The following is a 24389-nucleotide window of genomic DNA, read 5'->3' as shown; positions in this document are numbered from 1 at the left end:
CATGTAGGATTTACTTCCTCCCTGTCTCTGGCCCACACTCCAGTACAGTTAGTGGCAGTAATGCACCATAACGTTGGATGCCAACCGCCGATAAACCCCACTGAAGAAGAAGAAGCAGAAGAAGGCAGCAACCTGAACCTGTCAATTGAGGTAATGGTATGGTTATAAATCAATTTCGTGACGTTTTCGTGTAGATAACATCACGTACCTATATGAGATTGATGGATAAATATGTTTTTAATCATCAGTGACATAAATCGTGTGTGTGCAGGAATGGCTGTTCTTGTGATGCAAAGTTAGCTAGTAGTAGCTAACTAAGCTCATTAGCTACAGTAACTAGCCATATTATCGTGCCGTAATCTTTTGTCAGATGTCAACTATAATTATTCATGCTTTTATTTCAGCTAGACCTAACAAGACATAATGCCTGAAGTCAAGTCGATGTTCAGAGAAGTGTTGCCCAAACAAGGTGAGTAACGACCATTATCAATAAAGACTGTGTGGGCGTCAGGTAGCTTAGTGGTTAAGAGCGTTGTGCCAGTAACCGAAAGGTCGCTGGTTGTAATCCCCAAGCCGACTAGGTGAAAAATCTGTCGATGTGCCCTTGAGCAAGGCACTTAACCATAATTGCTCCTGTAAATCGCTCTGGATAAGAGCGTCTGCTAAATGACTAAAATGTAAATGTAAATGGTATAAATGAGCAATTTCGTCTATCTATCATGCAACCCAATACAGACACCCCATTCACTGCACTGCTGCAGTAACGTTAGGTGCTCTAAAATACTGTAAACAAATTCCTTTCAGTAGAAGGAACATTTCGAAACACTGCCAAGTGTGTGCCAACTGCCAACCGATGTTCTGTTCCTTCAGGTTTTTACTCCTACAGAAAATACCTCTCTGCCATCTACTGTTGAAACCGGTCACTGACCCCAAAAGATCCACCTACACATAGCCCACCAGCTTTTTTCTCTTTACCTGAAAACGTAGCTACAGTATGTTCAGTGGAAAACTGCACAGTACTACACAATAGAGTATATATACCATGTTGATATAGTGTGATGAATTATGCAGATTTTATTGATCATAGTAATGAGTCTATTCTATAAAGACAGTCTTGTAAAGTGTAAGAGTTGGTTAATTCCTATTATTGTGGCACACAGGAAACCTGGGTTCCTGTCTGTGTTATCATTTATTTTCTTTATGCATTCTGATAACTAGAAGACAAGCCTGTAATTTCTCACTCTTGGTTTTGCTACCATTCAAAGGGCAGTTGTCCATGGAGGACGTCCCCACCATGGTGCTGTGTAAGCCCAAGCTGCTGCCTCTGAAATCAGTGACCCTGGAGAAACTGGAGAAGATGCAACTGGAGGCCCAGGAGGCCATCAAGCAACAGGATCTGGCACTGAAAGCGCAGCAGTAGCCACAGTAGACACGCAATGGCAGCTCAAGGAGTAGTAGGGTCAGTAGACACAAAATGGACGATAGCCGGAGTAGTTTATTATCAAGCAACAGGAACTGGCACTGAATGAGCAGCAGGAGCCACAGTAGACACACAATGGAGGACTCTAGCTACACCAGTAGACACAAAATGAACGATAAGCCGGAGTAGTTTATTATCAAGCAACAGGAACTGGCACTGAATGAGCAGCAGGAGCCACAGTAGACACACAATGGAGGACTCTAGCTACACCAGTAGACACAAAATGAACGATAGCCAGAAGTTTCAAGATGGATACGATGGAGGGCAGAGGTTCACACTAGTCACAACTAGGGCTGTTGCGGTGACCGTATTACCGCCACACCGGCGGTCACGAGTCACGAGCTCCTGAGTGGCGCAGTGGTCTAAGGCACTGCATCGCAGTGCTAACTGTTCCACTAGAGATCCTGGTTCGAATCCAGGCTCTGTCGCAGCCGGCCGCGACCAGGAGACTCATGGGCGGCGCACAATTGGCCCAGCGTCGTCCAGGGTAGGGGAGGGAATGGCCGGCAGGGATGTAGCTCAGTTGATAGAGCAAGGCGTTTGCAACGCCAGGGTTGTGGGTTTGATTCCCACGGGGGCCAGTATAAAAAAAATAAAAAATAAAAATATGTATTCACTAACTGTAAGTCGCTCTGGATAAGAGCGTCTGCTAAATGACTAAAATGTAATGTAAAATGAAGGCAGTCAAATTCCACATGACTCATGGTAAATAGGCTTTTCCAAGCTCTGATGCTGCTGCTGGTCATTAGTAGCCTACCAAACTTGTTTCCCGCTGTCCCTGTTTTGATACATGTGCATGATAATGGTCCATTCTAAATCAAAACAAATGTCACACATATATTATTTAGTATATGTAAAGACAAGATTAAATCAATAATAGTCTGATGGGTGACAATATTAGCCTATCACTTGTGAATTATATATTATCACTTGTGAATGATGCCCAGCATAAGAAACATTGCCTTTTTTTTGCGACTTGTTCGAATCATAGTCGCACACCTCATGTAGCCTAGCCCATAGGCCTATATGTTTTAAAAAGGTTTGTATCACAACTAAAGTGGCCAAATAACTTCTTAAAATTAAGCACATTAATCCGCTTTACAAGGGGTGTAGAGCCTAACTGGAATATATAAGCAGCGCGTGAGTTTCAAGTTTGAGGAAGATAATTTTCACCATAAAAATGCACCTTTATAATAAAATAATTTCATTTGCGGTTACTTTTGATAATGCTGTTTTCTGCTAATGGAACATTTGCGCTTATAGTCTACTACCATGTGCGCATTGCTGCGCTTATAATGTGAAGAAATAGCCAAATAGTTTATCAACATTTTAAGCTAAATGTTCTGATCTGTTGCATCAATATGCACCTCAGAATTGGATAAGGACGCGCGCAGTTGGGTCCCGGATGTGTCGGTCTTAACTTGTAGCCTGTGAGAAAGACCCGATCACGTGACGGAGAGCCGTGTGAATGACAGACGCTTCGGATTGCGCAGCACACTCAGGGAGAAGGGCACTACACAGCACACTCAGGGAGAAGGGCACTACACAGCACTCCGGGCCGCAAAAGGCATGGAGTTTTTTAGGGTGCATTACGGCCACAAAGGGGATGCCGCCGTGAAATTCAAGGCATTATCAAGTGCTTGTCAAATTGTGAATGAGAGATTATTGGAGTGTGTACAGCCTGCGCAAAAAAACAAAGCAGAGCTCATGCCTTTCAAGTGACTTTTTTCAAATCATCATTAGTCTCATCATGCAGCCTTACAATGTATTAAAAATCTAAACATATAGCCCAACGTTTGTAGAACAACTAAAGTTACATTGATAACCTCCCGAGTGGCGCAGTGGTCTAAGGCACTGCATCGCAGTGCTAGCTGTGCCACTAGAGATCCTGGTTCGAATCCAGGCTCTGTCGTAGCCGGCCGCGACCGGGAGACCCATGGGGCGGCGCACAATTGGCCCAGCGTCGTCCAGGGTAGGGGAGGGAATGGCTGGCAGGGATGTAGCTCAGTTGGTAGAGCATGGCGTTTGCAACGCCAAGGTTGTGGGTTCGATTCCCATGGGGGGCCAGTAAGAAAAAATTATGTATACACTCACTAACTGTAAGTCGCTCTGGATAAGAGTGTCTGCTAAATGACTAAAATGTAATGTACATTTAAGCATATAGGAGTACCTATTTCTTTGTTAACTGCTCAACACAGAATAGCTGCATGTGTGCACTCCCTCATCGTTTGGAGAAAATATTTCTATTTTATTCAGCTTTGTTCAATTGTATTCTTCATACTATAAAATAATTCCACGGAATTATAAGCAAATCTTGTCTGCTAAATGAACTAGTGTAGCCCACAACCATTTGGCATAGCCACATCAGGACCTAACATAAGGACAATTCGGAGTATGCTATTATTTTCTTCTGAAAAATACTATCTTTTCTTCATATCATGCTTCTTTAGAACTGTCTAAAATAAATAATGGATTTATTGTGAAGGTGTAGGCTATATTACATGGATTTATTAGACTTTTAAAAATGTCTTGTAGGCTGTCTGTGGAAGCCAGGAGATGCTAAATGTGTTTGTTAATTAACAGTCAATTACCGTGTTATTTGCTTGACAATCACCGGCTGACAATTTCGTGACCGCCACAGCCCTAGTCACAACCTAATATTGCAACATATCACTGTTGGCATCAATCTCTCATAATAGATTATTTTGATTGCTGAGAATGTATACTAGCCTTGTAAATGTTATTTCTGAGAGGAAAGTTGAATTGGAGTCTAGGTAAATGTAACATTTCTCTTGATGTTAGTTGTGAATAAGTTCTACAAATGAAACAACTATATTTATTTCCCCTTTATGACGGTACTAGATTTAGATCACACCATGATTCTCAAGTCCTCTTTCATCCACCCACACAGATACATTGACAATAGCATACATTTTGTATAGCAATTTATTGAACTTCAGACAAACCGGGAGCAATTAGACTTGGTACATTACTTCACAACAGTATTCCCCAAATATAAAAATAAACATTCTGGACACCATTTTGTTGTGAAATGATCGCAACCAGATCCCAATCTCTTAGCTTTAAACTAATTGAATGTGTTTTATTAATTGCCTTGAGTAATGACATCTGTCAGTAATTTAAAGGGGAAAAGAAAAAAACTCAAGCACAGCATAGAAATAGACTAGCCTGGTACCCAGATCTGTTTGTGCCATCTTGCACAAATTCCTATGGTAGAAGTTGTGTAAAACAGCACAAACAGATCTTGAAACCAGGCTAGAAACAGACAGCAGCTGGTGAGGGAAGGTATTGCTTTGAACCAACGATCTGCCCCCTTTTCATTATAAAGCTTTATGCACAAACCATTTTAATTCCTGTACAAATACTGCTTTTAATCTAGAACACAAGACAAAGGAGTGGCAGTGAAATAAATCAAGAGAAAATATAAAAACAACATGGAATGACTCGTTGAGGTTTGGCACTTTCTGGGTTTTAGCTTATACATGTATACTCAAACACCTTAGTGGTGTATCGTCTTAACTTTTCTTTAACTAAAGAACAAAGCGCCATTTTACGATTTTTTTTTTTTTTTTTTTTACATTCTTTCACTTAAGGAAAACAATAACAGTTTTGTACCCAACCATTATGACAAAATATGGATCATAGTAAAAAGTAGCTTCAGTTTTGCAGAACATCTCTGGCACAAAATGGCTCCTTAGTAGCTTTCCAGTTTGAAGCGACCGCCGTCCCCCTCGCTCACAAACCTCTTCCGGCCCCTGTGAAAATAGACAAAATCAGTACATCCACATCAATCAAAAACATGGATTTGTGTGTGTATGTAATAGCAAATGAAAAGATACTTACCGGCAAGGACAACGATCCCTCAGCTTTTCACCGATGACACCCGCACTGAAACTCTTGTCGACAAACTGCTCCAAGATGAAGTACGCACGGGGGACGTCGATGTTGATTTCAGCTATGTCCATGTAAACTCTTTCATATCCCTGCAAATAAGATAATTATCACGTCATTTTCAATGTACTTCCAATGAAAAAACAAAGTGTGGAACATTTTATAGATCAAATCAATGGTAAACAAAAATGCAGTGGATTGATAAATTGATTGGTTGATTTTTTAGGTACAAAGTAGTCCCCTGTAGCTGAGTTGGTAGAGCATGGCGCTTGCAACGCCAGGGTTGTGGGTTCGCTTCCCACGGGGGTCCAGTATGAAAAATGTATGCACTCACTAACTGTAAGTCGCTCTGGATAAGAGCGTCTGCTAAATGACTAAAATGTAAATGTAAGTATTATACAACACATTGGTCCTCAAACCACAGTACATCGTTTCAACACCAGGTGGCGCCATTGGCACTGCAGTAGTATAATGTGACCACTAGGTTGTGCCCAAGCTCACCCTTCTCATTTGGTCCACAGTGATGACGGAGGACACCCACAGAAACTTCAGCAGCTGCAGAACCATTTGGAACGTTCTCTCTCCTTTGGATTCCAGGACCATGACTATGGCCTATTGATAATAGGAAGAAAAGATGAATAACTTTTGTTACAATCAACTAAGGAAAATTCAGTATGTTTGTCAATTTATTTGATATTCTCAAGCAATACAACCCTCCATGGTAAATTGAACAGTGAGTACATTTCCAATGCACCTACAGGTAATACGTTCATATAAGATAATAATTACAGTTAACAAGTGAACATGAAAACTGTGGAAAGAAAAACAAGATAGCGGATGCCGTAAGTTACCTCATAGACAAACTCATGGTGGAAGTGTGGTACCTCCAGTTCTCTCAGACACCTCTCTGCTTCCTTGTTGTCTCCAGACAGGAGATACTCCTTCAGCAACAGGGTCATCTGATACAGAAAAGGGGATATCCAAAGTCAATGTATGCCCATTGTACACCTGAGGTTCATAGATAACAACAAAAGGCCTGCTCACAGATAGGGAATAGGAAGAATACATGAAACTAAGCCATAGTTCAGTAATGGCTGAGATGTTCAGGTGAAGGGTGGCTTGACCATTACGGCTACTCTGATGTATATGTGTCGATATCGTGATCACTGGAGACATCAGTGAAACTCTAAAGCGGGTCTTGATGACATCACCCTTCCACAGTGTAAGCTCAATTAAATTACATTAACTTACATTTGGAGAACAGACATGATTTAAATAGCTGTCATACATAGAGGACAGAGCATACAGAACACACACTTGAAAAACAGCTTTCAATCTACAGTGGGGAGAACAAGTATTTGATACACTGCCGATTTTGCAGGTTTTCCTACTTACAAAGTATGTAGAGGTCTGTAATTTTTATCATAGGTACACTTCAATTGTGAGAGACGGAATCTAAAACAAAAATCCAGAAAATCACATTGTATGATTTTTAAGTAATTAATTTGCATTTTATTGCATGACATAAGTATTTGATCACCTACCAACCAGTAAGAATTCCGGCTCTCACAGACCTGTTAGTTTTTCTTTAAGAAGCCCTCCTGTTCTCCACTCATTACCTGTATTAACTGCACCTGTTTGAACTCGTTACCTGTATAAAAGACACCTGTCCACACACACTCAATCAAACAGACTAACCTCTCCACAATGGCCAAGACCAGAGCGCTGTGTAAGGACATCAGGGTTAAAATTGTAGACCTGCACAAGGCTGGGATGGGCTACAGGACAATAGGCAAGCAGCTTGGTTTAAAGTAATTAATTTGCTTTTTATTGCATGACATAAGTATTTGATACAGCAGAAAAGAAGAACTTAATATTTGGTACAGAAACCTTTGTTTGCAATTACAGAGATCATACATTTCCTGTAGGTCTTGACCAGGTTTGCACACACTGCAGCAGGGATTTTGGCCCACTCCTCCATACAGACCTTCTCCAGATCCTTCAGGTTTCGGGGCTGTCGCTGGGCAATACGGACTTTCAGCTCCCTCCAAAGATTTTCTATTGGGTTCAGGTCTGGAGACTGGCTAGGCCACTCCAGGACCTTGAGATGCTTCTTATGGAGCCACTCCTTAGTTGCCCTGGCTGTGTGTTTCGGGTCGTTGTCATGCTGGAAGACCCAGCCACGACCCATCTTCAATGCTCTTACTGAGGGAAGGAGGTTGTTGGCCAAGATCTCGCGATACATGGCCCCTTCCATCCTCCCCTCAATACGGTGCAGTCGTCCTGTCCCCTTTGCAGAAAAGCATCCCCAAAGAATGATTTTTCCACCTCCATGCTTCACGGTTGGGATGGTGTTCTTGGGGTTGTACTCATCCTTCTTCTTCCTCCAAACACGGCGAGTGGAGTTTAGACCAAAAAGCAATATTTTTGTCTCATCAGACCACATGACCTTCTCCCATTCCTCCTCTGGATCATCCAGATGGTCATTGGCAAACTTCAGACGGGCCTGGACATGCGCTGGCTTGAGCAGGGGGACCTTGCGTGCGCTGCAGGATTTTAATCCATGATGGCGTAGTGTGTTACTAATGGGTTTCTTTGAGACTGTGGTCCCAGCTCTCTTCAGGTCATTGACCAGGTCCTGCCGTGTAGTTCTGGGCTGATCCCTCACCTTCCTCATGATTATTGATGCCCCACGAGGTGAGATCTTGCATGGAGCCCCAGACCGAGAGTGATTAACCGTCATCTTGAACTTCTTCCATTTTCTAATAATTGCGCCAACAGTTGTTGCCTTCTCACTAAGCTGCTTGCCTATTGTCCTGTAGCCCATCCCAGCCTTGTGCAGGTCTACAATTTTAACCCTGATATCCTTACACAGCGCTCTGGTCTTGGCCATTGTGGAGAGGTTGGAGTCTGTTTGATTGAGTGTGTGTGGACAGATGTCTTTTATACAGGTAACGAGTTCAAACAGGTGCAGTTAATACAGGTAATGAGTGGAGAACAGGAGGGCTTCTTAAAGAAAAACTAACAGGTCTGTGAGAACTTCCGTCTCTCACAGTTGAAGTGTACCTATGATAAAAATTACAGACCTCTACATGCTTTGTAAGTAGGAAAACCTGCAAAATCGGCAGTGTATCAAATACTTGTTCTCCCCACTGTATAAACGAGCAGGTCTCACCTCTCTGACGAGCTGGGTGACAGGTCTCTGACCCCCACCTGTTCCCCAGAGGTTGTGGATGCGCAGGCCGCCCATACCCATCTTCAACAGCACTGCCGCTCGCTCCAAGGCCGCCCTATATGGAAAAACACCCACTCCAGGAGTTAGTATGGACACACTCTTCTGTCATAATTCATTCAATCATCCATCTCTACCGCCCTCTTTCATGGAATGATCCTTCCCTTAGTCATTCATTCTTCTGCCCGTTTATACCCTCTCTCCCTCATTCCAAACTCCCATAAACCATCTCTCAAGGGATGTATAGTTCTCTCAATGCATTCATAGAATGGAGTATTTCATTACATAAACTCTGCCTAGCAACAAGCCAACTCAACTATTCTGTAAACCATGTATGACACTCCCCCAAAAGCTTCACTCATTGTTCTCTGTGAATACACCCACGAAATTACAAGCTGAAACACTAACGTAACAATCCAGGGGTTCCCAAACTTTTTGGGGCCGGGGACCCCTTTTGTGATAGCAAATTCATCAGGTACACCCTCAATATCAGAACATCACTCCAACTTAGTTGGAGTGCGATAAAAAATTGCATACAGGGAGTTGTACTATGATTGCTGCATCGCATGCCAAGTCTCAGGCCCTGGAAAATAACATTTTAAAGGCCACCCTCTGCATCGGAGAGAACATTTTGCTGTTTTAAAGCTAATTTCCAGCAACTCTACACATTTTGCCATGGGGCAAACAATTTTGCAGTTGAGTTGAAAAACTGGTATTGAGTTGAAAACTGGATCATTGATGGAGTATTGTGTATCCCTGTGAGCCTCCCAGGCCCTGTTGTGCATATATATATATATATATATATATAGATAGTAAACCAACTCGACAACATTTCCATGACCATACCACATAGAAATGCGAGAAGGAGTTTCGTGTTTAACAAATAATGACGCCAACACATACCTTGCATGTACACAGTCGACTCTCCCCTTGTAGCCGTCTAAGTAGCTCTTGGAGAGGATCTTGTCTTTGACAGCCCGGGCAATAAATTGGCCGACGAGCTGAAAGACAAAATAAAACACTTAACACACACACACACTGAAGGGCACTGGTCTCGAAACACAGTTATTATCATTGGAACCTCTGTGGTCCACCCAAACCTACAGAACAGGAAGTTAGCTCTGCAAACAAAGAAATCTAAATAAAAAGAGGGCAGACTGAACTGTTGCCAAATAGCATGCCCATGGGCCTGAAATATCTTGACTGCAGCATGGAGTTCAATGTCATCTATTTGGAAATGAAGTATCACAAACACATGTAGGCGTAACTGCATAGCCATAAACCATTTATTACAGTACAATACACATTTTATAACCTAATTTGATAATGAGTTACTGCATAAGCAAATATAGACAATAAATCGCCTACATTTAGCATCAAAGTAGGCCAATGGAGAGACCAGAGGCTGGATGGATGAGTAAAAACGTGTGTTGTTTGGGATGAGGTGACAGTGGCAGTGTTTGTTGACATGACTCAGAGAGATGAGAGAGATAGAGAAAGTGACGGGGGGGGGGAAAAGAGCCAGAGAAAAAGAGCTGGCCTTGCTGTTCTGGACTGGACAAAGCCTGTTGCTAACAAGCCATTGTGTCTGTGCAGACAACAGAGCTCTAAACTCATCTGACCAGAACCAGTCTGGAAAGAGAGAGAGGGATGAGAGAGAGACTACACAGCCAGGGGGAAGAACAGAGAGAGAGACAGCACAGCCAGGGGGAAGAACAGAGAGAGAGACAGCACAGCCAGGGGGAAGAACAGAGGGAGAGAGACTACACAGCCAGGGGGAAGAACAGAGAGAGAGACAGCACAGCCAGGGGGAAGAACAGAGGGAGAGAGACTACACAGCCAGGGGGAAGAACAGAGAGAGAGACTGCACAGCCAGGGGGAAGAACAGAGGGAGAGAGACTACACAGCCAGGGGGAAGAACAGAGAGAGAGACAGCACAGCCAGGGGGAAGAACAGAGGGAGAGACAGCACAGCCAGGGGGAAGAACAGAGAGAGAGACAGCACAGCCAGGGGGAAGAACAGAGAGAGAGACAGCACAGCCAGGGGGAAGAACAGAGGGAGAGACAGCACAGCCAGGGGGAAGAACAGAGAGAGAGAGACAGCACAGCCAGGGGGAAGAACAGAGAGAGAGACAGCACAGCCAGGGGGAAGAACAGAGAGAGAGAGACAGCACAGCCAGGGGGAAGAACAGAGAGAGAGACAGCACAGCCAGGGGGAAGAACAGAGAGAGAGAGACAGCACAGCCAGGGGGAAGAACAGAGAGAGAGACAGCACAGCCAGGGGGAAGAACAGAGAGAGAGACAGCACAGCCAGGGGGAAGAACAGAGAGAGAGAGACAGCACAGCCAGGGGGAAGAACAGAGAGAGAGAGAGAGAGCACAGCCAGGGGGGAGAACAGAGAGAGAGAGAGAGAGCACAGCCAGGGGGAAGAACAGAGAGAGAGAGAGAGAGCACAGCCAGGGGGAAGAACAGAGAGAGAGACAGCACAGCCAGGGGGAAGAACAGAGAGAGAGAGACAGCACAGCCAGGGGGAAGAACAGAGAGAGAGACTGCACAGCCAGGGGGAAGAACAGAGAGAGAGAGACAGCACAGCCAGGGGGAAGAACAGAGAGAGAGAGACAGCACAGCCAAGGGGAAGAACAGAGAGAGACAGCACAGCCAGGGGGAAGAACAGAGAGAGAGAGACAGCACAGCCAGGGGGAAGAACAGAGAGAGAGAGACAGCACAGCCAGGGGGAAGAACAGAGAGAGAGAGACAGCACAGCCAGGGGGAAGAACAGAGAGAGAGACAGCACAACCAGGGGGATGAACAGAGAGAGAGAGAGACAGCACAGCACAGCCAGGGGGAAGAACAGAGAGAGAGCGTGGCTTTGTGGGGAAGTGAGAGAGAGAGTAGGAGGACAGACAAATGAGAGAGAGAGAAAGTGAGAGAGAGGGAGGGATGATGAATAACCCTTTTAGCAGCCTCCTACGCTGAGCTAGCATTTTGTGCCTGGCGCTGCGGAGACAATGAGGCGAGAGATCGCATGTCTGCTCTGTGTGGACGGGAAGAAAAGAGCTGAAACTCCCCATCTCTCTCTCTCTCTCACAGATTGAACCACAGACAGTCATCTACAGTAAACAGTACCACAGTGTTATTCAGTTGTGTAAATTACTTAAGTAAAATACTTTAAAGCACTACTTAAGTAGTTTTTGGGGTATCTTTACTTTACTATTTATATATATTTACTTCACTACATTCCTAAAGAACATAATGTACTTTTAACTCCATACATTTTCCCACCCAAAAGTACTCGTTACATTTTGAATGCTTAGCAGGACAGGAAAATGGTCCAATTCACACACTTATCAAGAGAACATCCCTGGTCATCAATACTGCCTCTGATCTGGTGGACTCACTAAACACAAATGCTTAATTTGTAAATTATGTCTGAGTGTTGGAGTGTGCCCCTGGCTATCAGTAAATAAATGTATATATTTTTTTATGGTGCCGTCGGGTTTGCTTACTAAACAAATTTACTTTTGATACTTAAGTATATTTAAAACCAAATACTTTTAGACTTCTACTCAAGTAGTATTTTACTGGGTGACTTTCACTTTTACAAGAGTCACTTTCTATTAAGGTATCTTTACTTTTACGCATGTCTGAAAATTGGGTACTTTTTCCACCACTGGTGTTATTCCCATCTGTCTGTTTCACCACAGCTAGTATCAGACCTGGGTTCAAAGACTATTTGAAATATTTTGAAATACTTCAACTGGGCTTGATTGAGCTTGCCTGGCGCAGTGGAACGGAACACACAGAAAGTGCAACCCCTGTCCACCTGGCACTCTAGGCAGTCTAAAGCAAATGTATTTGAAAGTATTTCAAATACTGTTTGAACCCAGCTCTGTTATGCACACAGGGTGCAGTACATCAACATCCATCCCACACAGTAGTGACACTGTATTTGGGACAAATCATTCACTAAACCCTAAACCTCAACTAAATCTTGTAATGAAAAATGTGGAAATGTAGCAAGTTGAGGTGCTTTGAGTAACCCTGGATTGTAAACTGTCATGGTAAAAACATATTGATACAACAGTAGCTAAAATGGGAAGAAGTCTGTCCATAATAAAGCACTGCTCTGCCTTCTTAACAACACTATCAACAAGGCAGGTGCCACAAAGAGGGCCTTAGGAAAATTACAATTGGCTCAGAACAGGGCAGCACGGCTGGCCCTTAAAAGTACACGGGAGCTAACATTAATGATATGCATGTCAATCTCTCATGGCTCAAAGTGGAAGAGAGATTGACTTCATCACTACTTGTTTTTGTAAGAAGTGTTGACAAGCTGAATGTACCGAGCTGTCTGTTTAAACTACCAGCACACAGCTCAGACACCCATGCATACCCCACAAGACATGCCACCAGAGGTCTCTTCACAATTCCCAAGTCCAGAACAGACTATGGGAGGCGCACAGTACTACATAGAGCCATGACTACATGGAACTCTATTCCACATCAGGTAACTGATGCAAGCAGTAGAATCAGATTTTAAAAAACAGGTAAAAATACAACTTATGGAACAGCGGGGACTGTGAAGAGATACACAGGTACAGACACGCATACGCACACAAGCGCTAGCACACACACACATTGTAATATTGTTGTATGGTGGTATTATACATTTTGTATTGTAGATATGTAGTGGTGTAATAATGTTTTATCTTTTGTTTTTTATGTAATGTAAGTGCCTTAATGTGTTTGGACCCCAAGAAGAGTAGCTGCTGCCTTGGCAACAGCTATTGGGGATCCCTAATAAATACCAAAAAATCCCATTTTTGAACAGTGCGTGTGACGGTTTACAGTCGCGATAGGAACTGTCAGATGGCTAAAGTAACTGTGAATCTCTTTTACTTCTTTTATGACACGCATATGGAATTTCAGAACAAAACATATGCGTTCCGTTCTGAGATACACTGCTCCGGTTTGCATGCAGAACAGAACACAGAACATACAGTGCCTTCGACAAGTATTCAGACTCCCAGACTTTTTCCACATTTTGTTAGGTTACAGCCTTATTCTAAAATTGATAAAAGAAAAATGTTTCCCTCATCAATCTACACACAATACCCCATAATGACAAAGCAAAAACGCGTTTTTCGATTTTCTTTGTGCAAATGTATGAAAATAAAAAACATAACGGAAATAAGACATTTACATAAGTATTCAGACCCTTTACTCAGTACTTTGTTGAAGCACCTTTGGGAGCAATTACAGCCTTGAGTCTTCTTGGGTATGACGCTACAAGCTTGGCACACCTGTATTTGGGGAGTTTCTCCCATTCTTCTCTGCAGATCCTCTCAAGCTCTGTCAGGTTGGATGGGGAGCGTTGCTGCCCAGCTATTTTCAGGTCTCTCCAGAGATGTTCGATCAGGTTTAAGTCTGGGCTCTGGCTGGGCCACTCAAGGACATTCAGAGACTTGTCCCAAAGCCACTCCTGTGTTGTCTTGACTGTTTGCTTAGGGTTGTTGTCCTGTTGGAAGGTGAACCTTCGCCCCAGTCTGTGGTCCTGAGAGCTGTGGAGCAGGTTTTCATCAAGGATCTCTCTGTACTTTGCCTCGATCCTGACTAGTCTCCCAGTCCCTGCCGCTGAAAAACATCCCCACCGCATGATTATGCCACCACCATGCTTCACTGTAGGGATGGTGCCAGGTTTCCTCCAGATGTGGCATTCAGGCCAAAGAGTTCAATCTTGGTTTCATCAGACTAGAGAATCTTGTTTCTCATGGTCTGAGAGTCTTTAGGTGCCTTTTGGCAAACTCCAAGCGGGCTGTCATGTGCCTTTTACTGAGGAGTGGCTTCTGTCTGTCCACTCTACCATAAAGGCCTGATTGGTGGAGTGCTGCAGAGATGGTTGTCCTTCTGGAAGGTTCTCCCATCTCCACAGAGGAACTCTAGAGCTCTGTCAGAGTGACCATCGGGTTCTTGGTCACCTCCCTGACCAAGGCCCTTCTCCCCCGATTGCTCAGTTTGCGCATTGTCATTATGGGGTATTGTTTGTAGATTGCTGAGGATTTTGTTTTAGTTAATCCATTTTAGAATAAGGCCTTAATGTAACAAAATGTGGGGTCTGAATACTTTCCGAAGGTACTGTATACACACTGCAGTGTGCCTGCTAAGTCACTCAAACATTCACAAGGACACAGTCCTACACATTGGCCTCCACGGTCGGTTAGACATTTTCACAGATACATCCACACACTTCTATTCTTAGACGGTGCGATATCACACACACTACCTGAGGGGCTCCAGGTGTGTCCAACACCAGGTCAGGCAGCTCCCTGAGTAACTTGTCAAAGGAGCTCTCCACGTCTTTACGGCTCAGCACGCGGCCACACAGGTCCGTCAACAGCCTGGACGTCAGCTCTCTGTGGCTGGCCTTAGCCTCCAGGGCCAGGCTCACAGCCAGCATGGGCACCCCGCTAGACATGGAGCCCAGGTTGAGTTCACCCAGGAGCTCCTATGGAGGGGAGAGAGGGGGATGGGTGTTGGTCAGATGGAATACAGAGTTGGTCATGGGGAGAGAGAGGGTATTGGCCAAGAAGAGGGCGTGGGCTCATAGGTCATAGGGTCAAATCATCAGAGAAGAAGAACATAGCTACATCCTTCAGAATTAACTCAGACTACAGTCAGATCAAATAAAAGGCAGAAGCAGGTCCACCAGTGATTAGGAAATGGAAAGCGCCCTAAACACAGAACACTACAGCCAACTCAAATAACCGTTGAAATGAACCTACCGCTACTTCATTGGTGTCGCCGTGTTCAAAGTACTCCTGCACGATGGGAGTGAGCGTCTTCTCAAAGTCACCTTCCTCCAGCGGCGGGACCACCGTCTCATACACACAGTTCTCCTGTAGAGGACACAACAGAAAGCAGAACAATGAAGCCGATCAAGATTGGATACCAGAAAACGTGTATAGTGTACTTAAGTGCTGAGTTGTTTCATGAGCAGGTAAAACTCAGCATCCTAACCGTACTGTACCTAACTCAGAGGGTCAGAGGTCCAATATAAATGGTCCAATACCTGAGCTTCGTCATAGTTGGGGTCTTTGACGTCGACCTCATCCAGGTCATACACTTCTCCAGGTGGGCCCCACACCCCTTTGCCCCCCGCGCCACCTGACCAACAGACAAAGAACAAGGTCAATGCCAGTGATGTTTTCAAAACAGAAACAACATTTTCATGGTGCAAAATAGTTTAAATCTGTGGAAAAACAACGTACAAATAATAATCTGGCAGTGTGATTTAAAGATGTATAAAAAAAAAAAATTGTTCACTAACTGTAAGTCGCACTGGATAAGAGCGTCTGCTAAATGGCTAAAATTTAAGATGCAATATGCAGAAATCGCTCCGCCATTTCCTGGTTGCTAAAATTCTAAATAAATAGTTTGCTTAATTTCAGTTTATGTGACAAAACAAGCAATTATAGTGTAGAGACTCATTGTACCATCTAAACCGCTGTGAAGTATATTTTCCATAACCAAAAATATTGTATTTTCAACTGTTTGAAGCTGGTGTACAAAACGCAAAAACAAAACTTAAGAACAGGAACCATAGAAATATCCACATATACTGAACAAAAATATAAACACAACATGTAAAGTGTTGGTCCCATGTTTCATGAGCTGAAAAAAAAAATCCCAGAAATGTTTCATACGCACAAAAAAGCATATTTCTCTCAAAAATTTGTACAAATTTGCTTACATCCTGTTAGTGAGCATTTGTCCCATGCCAATATAATCCATCCACCTGACAGGTGTTGCATATCAAGAAGCTGATTTAAGCAGCATGATCATTACACAGGTGCACCTTGTACTGGGGACAATAAAAGGCCACTCTAAAATGTGCAGTTTTGTCACATAACACAATGCCACAGACGTCTCAAGTTGAGGGAACGTGCAATTAGCAAGCTGACTGCACGAATGTCCACCAGAGCTGTTGCCAGAGAATTGAATGTAAACATAAACTGCCTCCAACGTTGTTTTAGAGAATTTGGCAGTACGTCCAACAGGCCTCACAACCGCAGACCACGTGTAACCACGCCAGCCCAGGACCTCCACATCCGGCTTCTTCACCTGCGGGATCGTCTTGAGACCAGCCACCCGGATTGCTGATGAAACTGAGGAGTATTTCTGTCTGTAATAAAGCCCTTTTGTGGGGAAAAACTCATTCTGATTGGTTGGGCCTGGCCCTCCCAGGCCCACCTATGGCTGCACCCCTGCCCAGTCATGTAAAATCCATAGATTAGGGCCTAATTAATTTATTTCAATTGACTGATTTCCTTATATGAACTGTAACTCAGTACAATTGTTGAAATGTTTGTTTATATTTTTGTTCAGTATAGAAATAGCCACATAGAATGCTCCTTTCTTCAGCAATGTGCATTATAAAAATGCCACTATTGAGGTATTGCTCAGATTAGGGTGAAGTTGTCCCTACACATTGGTCTCAGGCCAGTTTTGCATTTCCCCCACTAAGGGTTAAGGTTAGGATTTAGGGAAGGCAAGCTGATCCTAGATCTGCATCACCCCAGAGCTTTCAAAACATACTACTAACCAGTAGCCTATATGTGGTCACCTATAGCTGGAGTGGGTTTACATCACAATGCAGCCTACATTGGAACAGCACACAAACACTGTACTGACAAAGGAAAGAAGGAAGGTCAACAGTACCCTATGTACAATATACAGGAAGGCACACACACACACGGTCTGTGATTTTGACAGGATGTCTCCAATACAACTGAAGTGAAACACTGAAAAGCACCTTCAGTTCAAAAGGCTTTTCTCCAGGAAGACACAGAGAGCATATGACGTCATAGACAGAGCTCATCATGGAAATGATACTACTGATTGCGGAAACCAATATGAAACATTACAACAAACAGGAACTGGCCTAACTATAGAGGGGAATAGATCAATTATATATAAACAAATCAGATTTCCTACAGACCTTTTATTTATCCATACCACTATGGTGGGCCTATAACTAGACAGGAAAAAGTGGTGAGCACAAAAATACCTATAGTGTGTGTTGGACTGTATAGCACGTCCTATAGAGGGTGTTGGACTGTATAGCACGTCCTATAGAGGGTGTTGGACTGTATAGCACGTCCTATAGAGGGTGTTAACTTTAAAGGCTCAACTGCTGACATAAACCACATATTTTAAAAGGGTAATTCCTCATTAGTAAGTGTTACACAAAGCCACATCTGTTGGTGCTCTGTAGAAACAGATTGCCAGTCTATTTATGAAGAGACCCATTTCCAAAGCAGCTCAGCTTGTCTAGGCCTACATGTTTTAACCCCCCTCCCTTATAAGTCCCACCCAATGTGTGTGTGTTATGTGGAGGCTATGTGTGTGTTATATTCCTCCTGTATATAGCTCTGCCCCTTTAGAATGTTGTCTGTGCCATGGCTGATTCTGGAACATCATGTACCTACTACCCTTGTTGCCCTGCGAGACTCCACCCATAGAATAGTTTCTGTTATGCTTCCAAAACGTTACACAACTTGAACTTTTACAGGAGCCCCTAAACCACAGCGGGACATAGACTGTGTTCCAAATGGCACCCTATTCCCTTTAATATAGTGAATAGGGTGCCATTTGGGACAAAAGTCCAGGCATTTACATTGACATCATGGCCCAGTTCTTTGGTTACATAACTCAAATACATCTGTGCCAAGATACTATGGTTCATTTCTATCAGAAAATAACTAACTGTACTGTGCTTCTGCAAGATGTTATGTTGGCAGTGGGGACTGACATCATCAAACAAGGCCAAGAAAGATACTGCGGTTTCTTTTTATCAGATAAGAACCGAACTAACCAGGGCCTGACCTGTATTCAAAAAGTGTCCCAGAGTATGAGTGCTGATCTAGGATCTGATTCCCACCTTTCCACATAATCATATTCATTATGATCTAAAAAGGCTAAACTGATCCTTTATCAGCACTCCTACTCTGAACGTCACTGTCAATATGGGCCCAGAGGACAAATAGCTGGGGGTACGGCAAGGTGCTCTGACTACATCTCCCTATATAGTGTAATACTTTGACCAGGGCCCATAGGGATCTGTGTACTATATAGAGAATAGGGTGTAATTTGGGACACATGCTTTGACTCTGCTGAGAAGCAGCTTCCTCTCCCGTTCTACATGAATGACGCTTCAGCAGTCTGCTAAATGACGTAAATGTAAATTTATAAGGTGATTAAAGAGTAGTAAATAGCTTATCACGAGGAAGATTAATATGCATGCAACTATAAGATTCAAAGGAGTCACTCGTGTTATTGGTAAACAAGCTAGGCTAGTTGGAGATGTTGGCCAAGGGGTCATGGGAAGGTGAGGTGATGTTATCTACAACAAACCGCCAATGCTCTTGCTATCTAGTTTACTTTATTGCTTAGTTTGCATGTCTTTGGACAAATGCTCAATCTTGTTTCAGTTATCCAAGTCTGTTAGACCAAGAGCCATTGGTTAGATATTATAATGGCTGAATTATGGAGCCCCTATAAGCAATAAGATGTAATCTTATTTTCTTTATTTTTGACTCCAGGGAGGATCACACATAACCCTTAAATCATCTACAAAGCCAGTCACCTTCAAGGTCATAGGCCTAGTGGAAACTTCTAGAAAAAAAAAAGCCTTCAGCGGATGGATACCAAAAGGAGATAAGAGGGGTGTTAATATAAGTGAGTGTGATCGGATCAGGCTCACCTTGCCATTTGTTTACATAATTGGTTTACTACTGGGCTGGCAGTTGGAAAGGCAGGGACAGGGAGAGATCTCTCGGGGACTAGGTCACGTATAGGCTTGATTCCAGCCAACAAGAATATGGTGTGATCTCTGGTCACGCAAGACTAGGACACACCATATTGTAACTCCGTAGGCAATGATAGGCTATTCCTTGAAGCATGTTTTTGCTCAAAACACAAATAGACCAACTTGTTGCTTATCAATTAATGCAGCAACAGTATTACGCCTGTTTGGTATTACATTATTCTAGCAATGTTAACACCTTATTACATAACGTCCCATTACTAGTCTTCGGTAGACTTCTATGGTCTTCCCTTCCCTCGCCGTGACTTCACGTGACCACAAGTAGGCCTATGTTAACAACACGTTATTACATAACCACATAAATAGTCCCTCCCCATACCTTTCTCTGGTAGTCCTCTTCCCTTCCTTTAACATATGTTATTAACATCTACATATCTCCCCATACCTTTCTCTGGTAGTCCTCTTCCCTTCCCTTTAACATGATATGTTATTAACATCTACATATCTCCCCATACCTTTCTCTGGTAGTCCTCTTCCCTTCCCTTTAACATGATATGTTATTAACATCTACATATCTCCCCATACCTTTCTCTGGTAGTCCTCTTCCCTTCCTTTTAACATGATATGTTATTAACATCTACATATCTCCCCATACCTTTCTCTGGTAGTCCTCTTCCCTTCCCTTTAACATGATATGTTATTAACATCTACATATCTCCCCATACCTTTCTCTGGTAGTCCTCTTCCCTTTCCTTTAACATAATATGTTATTAACATCTACATAACTCCCCATATCTTTCTCTGGTAGTCCTCTTCCCTTCCCTTTAACATTTACATTTTAGTCATTTAGCAGACGCTCTTATCCAGAGCGACTTACAGTTAGTGAGTGCATATATTTTTCATACTGCCCCCCCGTGGGAAACGAACCCACAACCCTGTCATTGCAAGCGCCATGCTCTACCAACTGAGCTACACGGGGCCCATTATATATTATTAACATCTACATTTCTCCCCATACCTTTCTTTGGTAGTCCTCTTCCCTTCCCTGCCCGTGACTTCCTGTCCAGCAGTTTGCTCTTGGGGCTGGTGGGGGGTACGGTGCCGTTGGTGCCCCGGGAGGGGTCCCCATTATCACTAAACGAGTCCCCTCTCCCCGAGTCTCTAGAAGAAGTCTTCCTCAGCCTCCTCTTCGCTTTGGCTTTGAGACGGGCCTCGTGGATACTGTTAGGTGCCGAAATCCAGTTGCCATTTATTTCGTTCTTGATGTTTTTGGTGATAATGCCATTCTCCTCTTCGCCCGAAAGGAAGGAGTCGCTCAGATCGTCTGCATCTGTTGGTGGGGGATGAAGGAGGTGGTGAGAGACAAGGTAAGATGGCAGTTTGACCAGAACAAACTCTATTGGCAGTTTGACTGATTGACCAGAACAAACTCTATTTGCAGATGTTCTATTTCATAACAGAGGTTATGGGTAACTATAAGGTAATTTGATGTTCGCAATGCATTATGAATTGAATAGGGTTTAGATCCCAAGTTTTGTAGTATGAATGCATCATTCCATTTATAATTGAACCATAAACTATTTGTTATGCTTGACCATATAAAATGTAAGGCCAGCAGAATAAAAATCATGATCAGTGGTTACAGAAAAAGCAGCAGTCACTGCAAGTTATAATCACCAGTAATCACTGAGCTACTTCCGCATCAAAAGTCCAGACAGACTACAGACTGGTAAAGATAACTTACCAAGGGGGTTAGCGTTTAGCCATGCCTCGCAGTCAGTTGCCATTGTTTTAGAACGGGGATTTGGAGCAGCGGAAATGCGTTCAAATTTGTAAAAATTCTGCAGACACCTGAAATTATAAAATAACGTTTCAATTAATTTTGATGTGCATTCATTTCATTGGCACAACATCAACATGTCCAGACAAGCCCCCTCACATCCCTCCCCCCTGACCTAATTCATGCATTGATAACCGATAATCGTTAATCTCCAGACTAAATACAAATCTGTCAACAAATGTTTTTGGACAGCAGCATAGCAAATCACTTTTTGCAAGCTCCTGCTGCTACGACGCACCACAACTACGCAGGCAAAACAATGACCGCATCGTTGTGCTGAAATCATTGACGATAAATTACACGGTAAAAGAAAAAAGGTAAGTATTGAAACAATAAGAGGTAAATACTGCTTAAAGTTGATGTACTCTATATATAATTCATATTTCGGTGATAATTTGTATCTCCGTTATTAGTTTAGCCGTTATCACAAAGTTGAAGGCTGCCTCGCTCGGTTGTTGTCACTTTGCAGCCCAAGCGACGGGAAAATGCACGACAACAACAAAGCCAGCTATCATTTATCGTCGATTTAGAAAAACAGTTCCATGATATCATGCATTAGCTGTCTACCTCTTGAGTGTCAAAAGTCCAAAGGAAAATGACTGAACGTGTCTGCCGTTCAAGCTGTAAATTGATGTGGGTTTAAATGCTGTTGTTTTTGTGTTGTATACCCAGCAACACTTTGGCATAGAATTGTGTTTGAGATATCCGATTGGCTGAACTAGCAGACGTGTTGTAAAAAGGTCACCAATCAAAATCCCGGATGAGACCTGGCTTCTCGTATTTTCTGTAGGGTCGAGTTCCTAATGATCTAGTGCTGCCCCTATCGTTGGAGTTGCAGAGTAGCAACAAAACGTTTGTGTAAAACACTATTACTGTATTAACGACTTATAATAAGCCTGTTTGTGTTGGAAAAAGGGTAAAATAACTCTCATTGTTGTATTTGACACCCAACAAAAATAGGCTAAGTCCCAAATTGTGCAATTTTAGACCCGAAACTAGCTAGAACATTTTGTTCACTATAGTGTAGGCCAGGGGTTCTCAAACGTTTTGGGGCCTGGGACCCCTTGTGATAGCAAATTCATCAGGGACCCCCTCATAATCAGAACACAACTCGAGTGAGATAAAAAAAAAATAATAGCATACAAGGAGTTCTACTATGACTGGCAGTGCATGGCCAGACGAACCAAGTCTCGGCACTGGGAAGGAACATTTTAAAGGCCCATCTATTGGCATCGGAGAGGACATTTAGCAGTTTTCAAGCAAATTTCCTGCAATTCTGCACATTTTGTCATGGGGCAGAGAGATTTTTTTGTTTTGCAGCTTTAAAGCTAATATCCTGCAATTCTACACATTTCGCCAAGAGGCCAAGATAAAACTTTGCAGTTTTGAAGTTTAAATTACAGTGCATTTATGTAAAAAATACACGGCCCCCACATTAAGAACCCCTGGTTTAGGCTACTGTATTGTACATCCTATACATGGACAACATGTACAGTACAATATGCATGTTTGAGTCAGTACACGTAATGTACAGCCAGTGCAATCAACTATACATCTATCCTCACCCCACCCAAATAGTTTTTTTCAACGTCTCATATTCACATACTGAAACACTTCTAATGTTACTTGTATGTAACCAGTTGTTACATACCAGTCCTGTGAAACTGTCCCAATATAGATATTTTAGTAATACACAGTTTACCTTGTATCTACTTACAGAGTAGAGACAGACTACTTTTCCCCATTTCAAAACTTATAGCAATGTGTTCTGTAAATGAAAAAAGTCGAATTGATTATACATAACAATTTGTTACTGGGAAACTGTCCAAAGATAGATCGTTTATTGTATAATTTTTCCTATTTGACTGTAATGTGTATTGTCAATGATAAAGTCCAAGAGTGCAATTGACTTGACAAAGTCTGTGCTATCGAAAGGAATAATCATTATACAATTAGTTTGTCATCTGTAGCTCAATTGGTAGAGCATGGCGCTTGTAACGCCAGGGTAGTGGGTTCGATCCCCGGGACCACCCATACGTAAAAATGTATGCACACATGACTGTAAGTCGCTTTGGATAAAAGCATCTGCTAAATGGCATATTATTATTATTATTATTATTATTATTATTATTATTATCATTATTATTATTATTATTATTATAGTTTGGTCTGACAAGTGTAATATCCTACCTTAACACCTGGGGGCGCTCCCCTCAAACAGTAGAAAGTCACAACGCCCCATGCACATGAAAGTAGCCGTTTTTCTCATCCTCAAGGATTTTATTTATGCACGTTGTCTTATACTGTGTTTTGCTTCTCCAAATTGTCTAATAACCTAAACTAATTATTTTGCATCCCATTATTCAATGGGAGAAAATAGAGAAAATAGCTAAATTGGTGCCTAACTGCAACACAAGTTTGCATAGCTTCAATAACACATACACCACAGGTGGTTGGTGACACCTTAATTGGGGAGGACAGGCTTGTGGTAATGGCTGGAGCGGAATCAGTGGAATGGTATCATATACATCAAACACATGGTTTTCATGTGTTTGATGTCATTCCATTTGCTCCATTCCAGCCATTATTATGAGTCGTCCTCTCCTTAGCTGCCCCCACTGATACACTAACAGCTTTCTCTCTTAAAATGTTTATTCAAATGTTTGCATCAGGAAATAACCATAAGAAAAGTTCAACAAAATCTTAAACACAATCTTAAAACAATCTTAAAACTTGGAGCAACATTCACAGTGTAGAAAACAGAGAGAGAGAGCAAGTTTCAAACCCTGCCTCAACAATATATTATACTGACTTAAAATCACACTTAATTTAACTCTTAACACTTAATTTAACTCTTAAATAACACACATGGTCCAGTTCAAGTTTCTATACAGTTTAAAGGCACTGTATAAATTATTTAGACATTTGCAAAATATTGAACCTGATGTGACAAATTTCACAATTCTCAAATTTGTCAAAGTATTTTTAAATGAAATCAAATACAGGACAAAAAATTGAAGAAACCCTGAAGAAAACATATGGCGATTCTTTGGTAAAACTGCACCTCAATTTAAAGGAAAATTCCACACAATAAATATATT

At 42.5% G+C, this 24389-nt stretch overlaps 2 protein-coding genes across 4 annotated transcripts; one reads left to right on the top strand and one right to left on the bottom strand.

Annotated features, from left to right (window-relative positions):
* Positions 1 to 41: 41 nt before the first annotated feature.
* bbip1 (BBSome interacting protein 1) lies at positions 42 to 6000 on the top strand. 3 transcript variants are annotated; one of them, XM_084198131.1, is made up of 4 exons: positions 105 to 150; positions 405 to 469; positions 1266 to 1459; positions 5914 to 6000. In XM_084198131.1, exons 2-3 carry the CDS (start codon positions 424 to 426, stop codon positions 1418 to 1420), a joined length of 201 nt encoding a protein of 66 aa, XP_084054257.1. In that variant the 5' UTR covers positions 105 to 150; positions 405 to 423; the 3' UTR covers positions 1421 to 1459; positions 5914 to 6000. The 3 variants fall into 3 exon arrangements, with proteins under 3 accessions (XP_084054256.1, XP_084054257.1, XP_084054255.1); XM_084198130.1 differs by lacking the exon at positions 5914 to 6000 and having other exon boundaries at positions 42 to 150; positions 409 to 469; positions 1266 to 2373; XM_084198129.1 differs by lacking the exon at positions 5914 to 6000 and having other exon boundaries at positions 1266 to 3961.
* Positions 4409 to 21966, bottom strand: LOC311123914 (programmed cell death protein 4-like). The gene is made up of 12 exons (XM_084198128.1): positions 21856 to 21966; positions 21193 to 21299; positions 20467 to 20778; positions 15693 to 15787; positions 15406 to 15519; positions 14907 to 15128; positions 9528 to 9625; positions 8568 to 8682; positions 6244 to 6351; positions 5894 to 6004; positions 5345 to 5484; positions 4409 to 5256 (listed from the first exon to the last, which is right to left on the bottom strand). Exons 2-12 carry the CDS (start codon positions 21233 to 21235, stop codon positions 5196 to 5198), a joined length of 1419 nt encoding a protein of 472 aa, XP_084054254.1. The 5' UTR covers positions 21236 to 21299; positions 21856 to 21966; the 3' UTR covers positions 4409 to 5195.
* Between the last annotated feature and the right edge of the window lie 2423 nt (positions 21967 to 24389).

The sequence above is a fragment of the Coregonus lavaretus genome (genome assembly GCF_964263955.1).
Source record: "Coregonus lavaretus genome assembly, contig: HAP1_SCAFFOLD_679, whole genome shotgun sequence".
NCBI classification, from domain to species: Eukaryota; Metazoa; Chordata; class Actinopteri; order Salmoniformes; family Salmonidae; genus Coregonus; species Coregonus lavaretus.
Note: the sequence above shows the minus strand (reverse complement) of the source record. Positions and strands in the feature narration are given on the sequence as shown.

What these genes read in the sequence shown, in the direction of transcription:
- bbip1 (XM_084198131.1), top strand. Translation starts at nt 424, where the DNA reads ATGCCTGAAGTCAAGTCGATGTTCAGAGAAGTGTTGCCCAAACAAG. An exon ending in AGAAGTGTTGCCCAAACAAG is followed by an intron (nt 470 to 1,265) that starts GTGAGTAACGAC and finishes TACCATTCAAAG; the next exon opens with GGCAGTTGTCCATGGAGGAC.
- LOC311123914 (XM_084198128.1), bottom strand. Translation starts at nt 21,235, where the DNA reads ATGGCAACTGACTGCGAGGCATGGCTAAACGCTAACCCCCTTG. An exon ending in GCTAAACGCTAACCCCCTTG is followed by an intron (nt 20,779 to 21,192) that starts GTAAGTTATCTT and finishes CCCCACCAACAG; the next exon opens with ATGCAGACGATCTGAGCGAC. An exon ending in GTCGACTGTGTACATGCAAG is followed by an intron (nt 8,683 to 9,527) that starts GTATGTGTTGGC and finishes TTTTCCATATAG; the next exon opens with GGCGGCCTTGGAGCGAGCGG.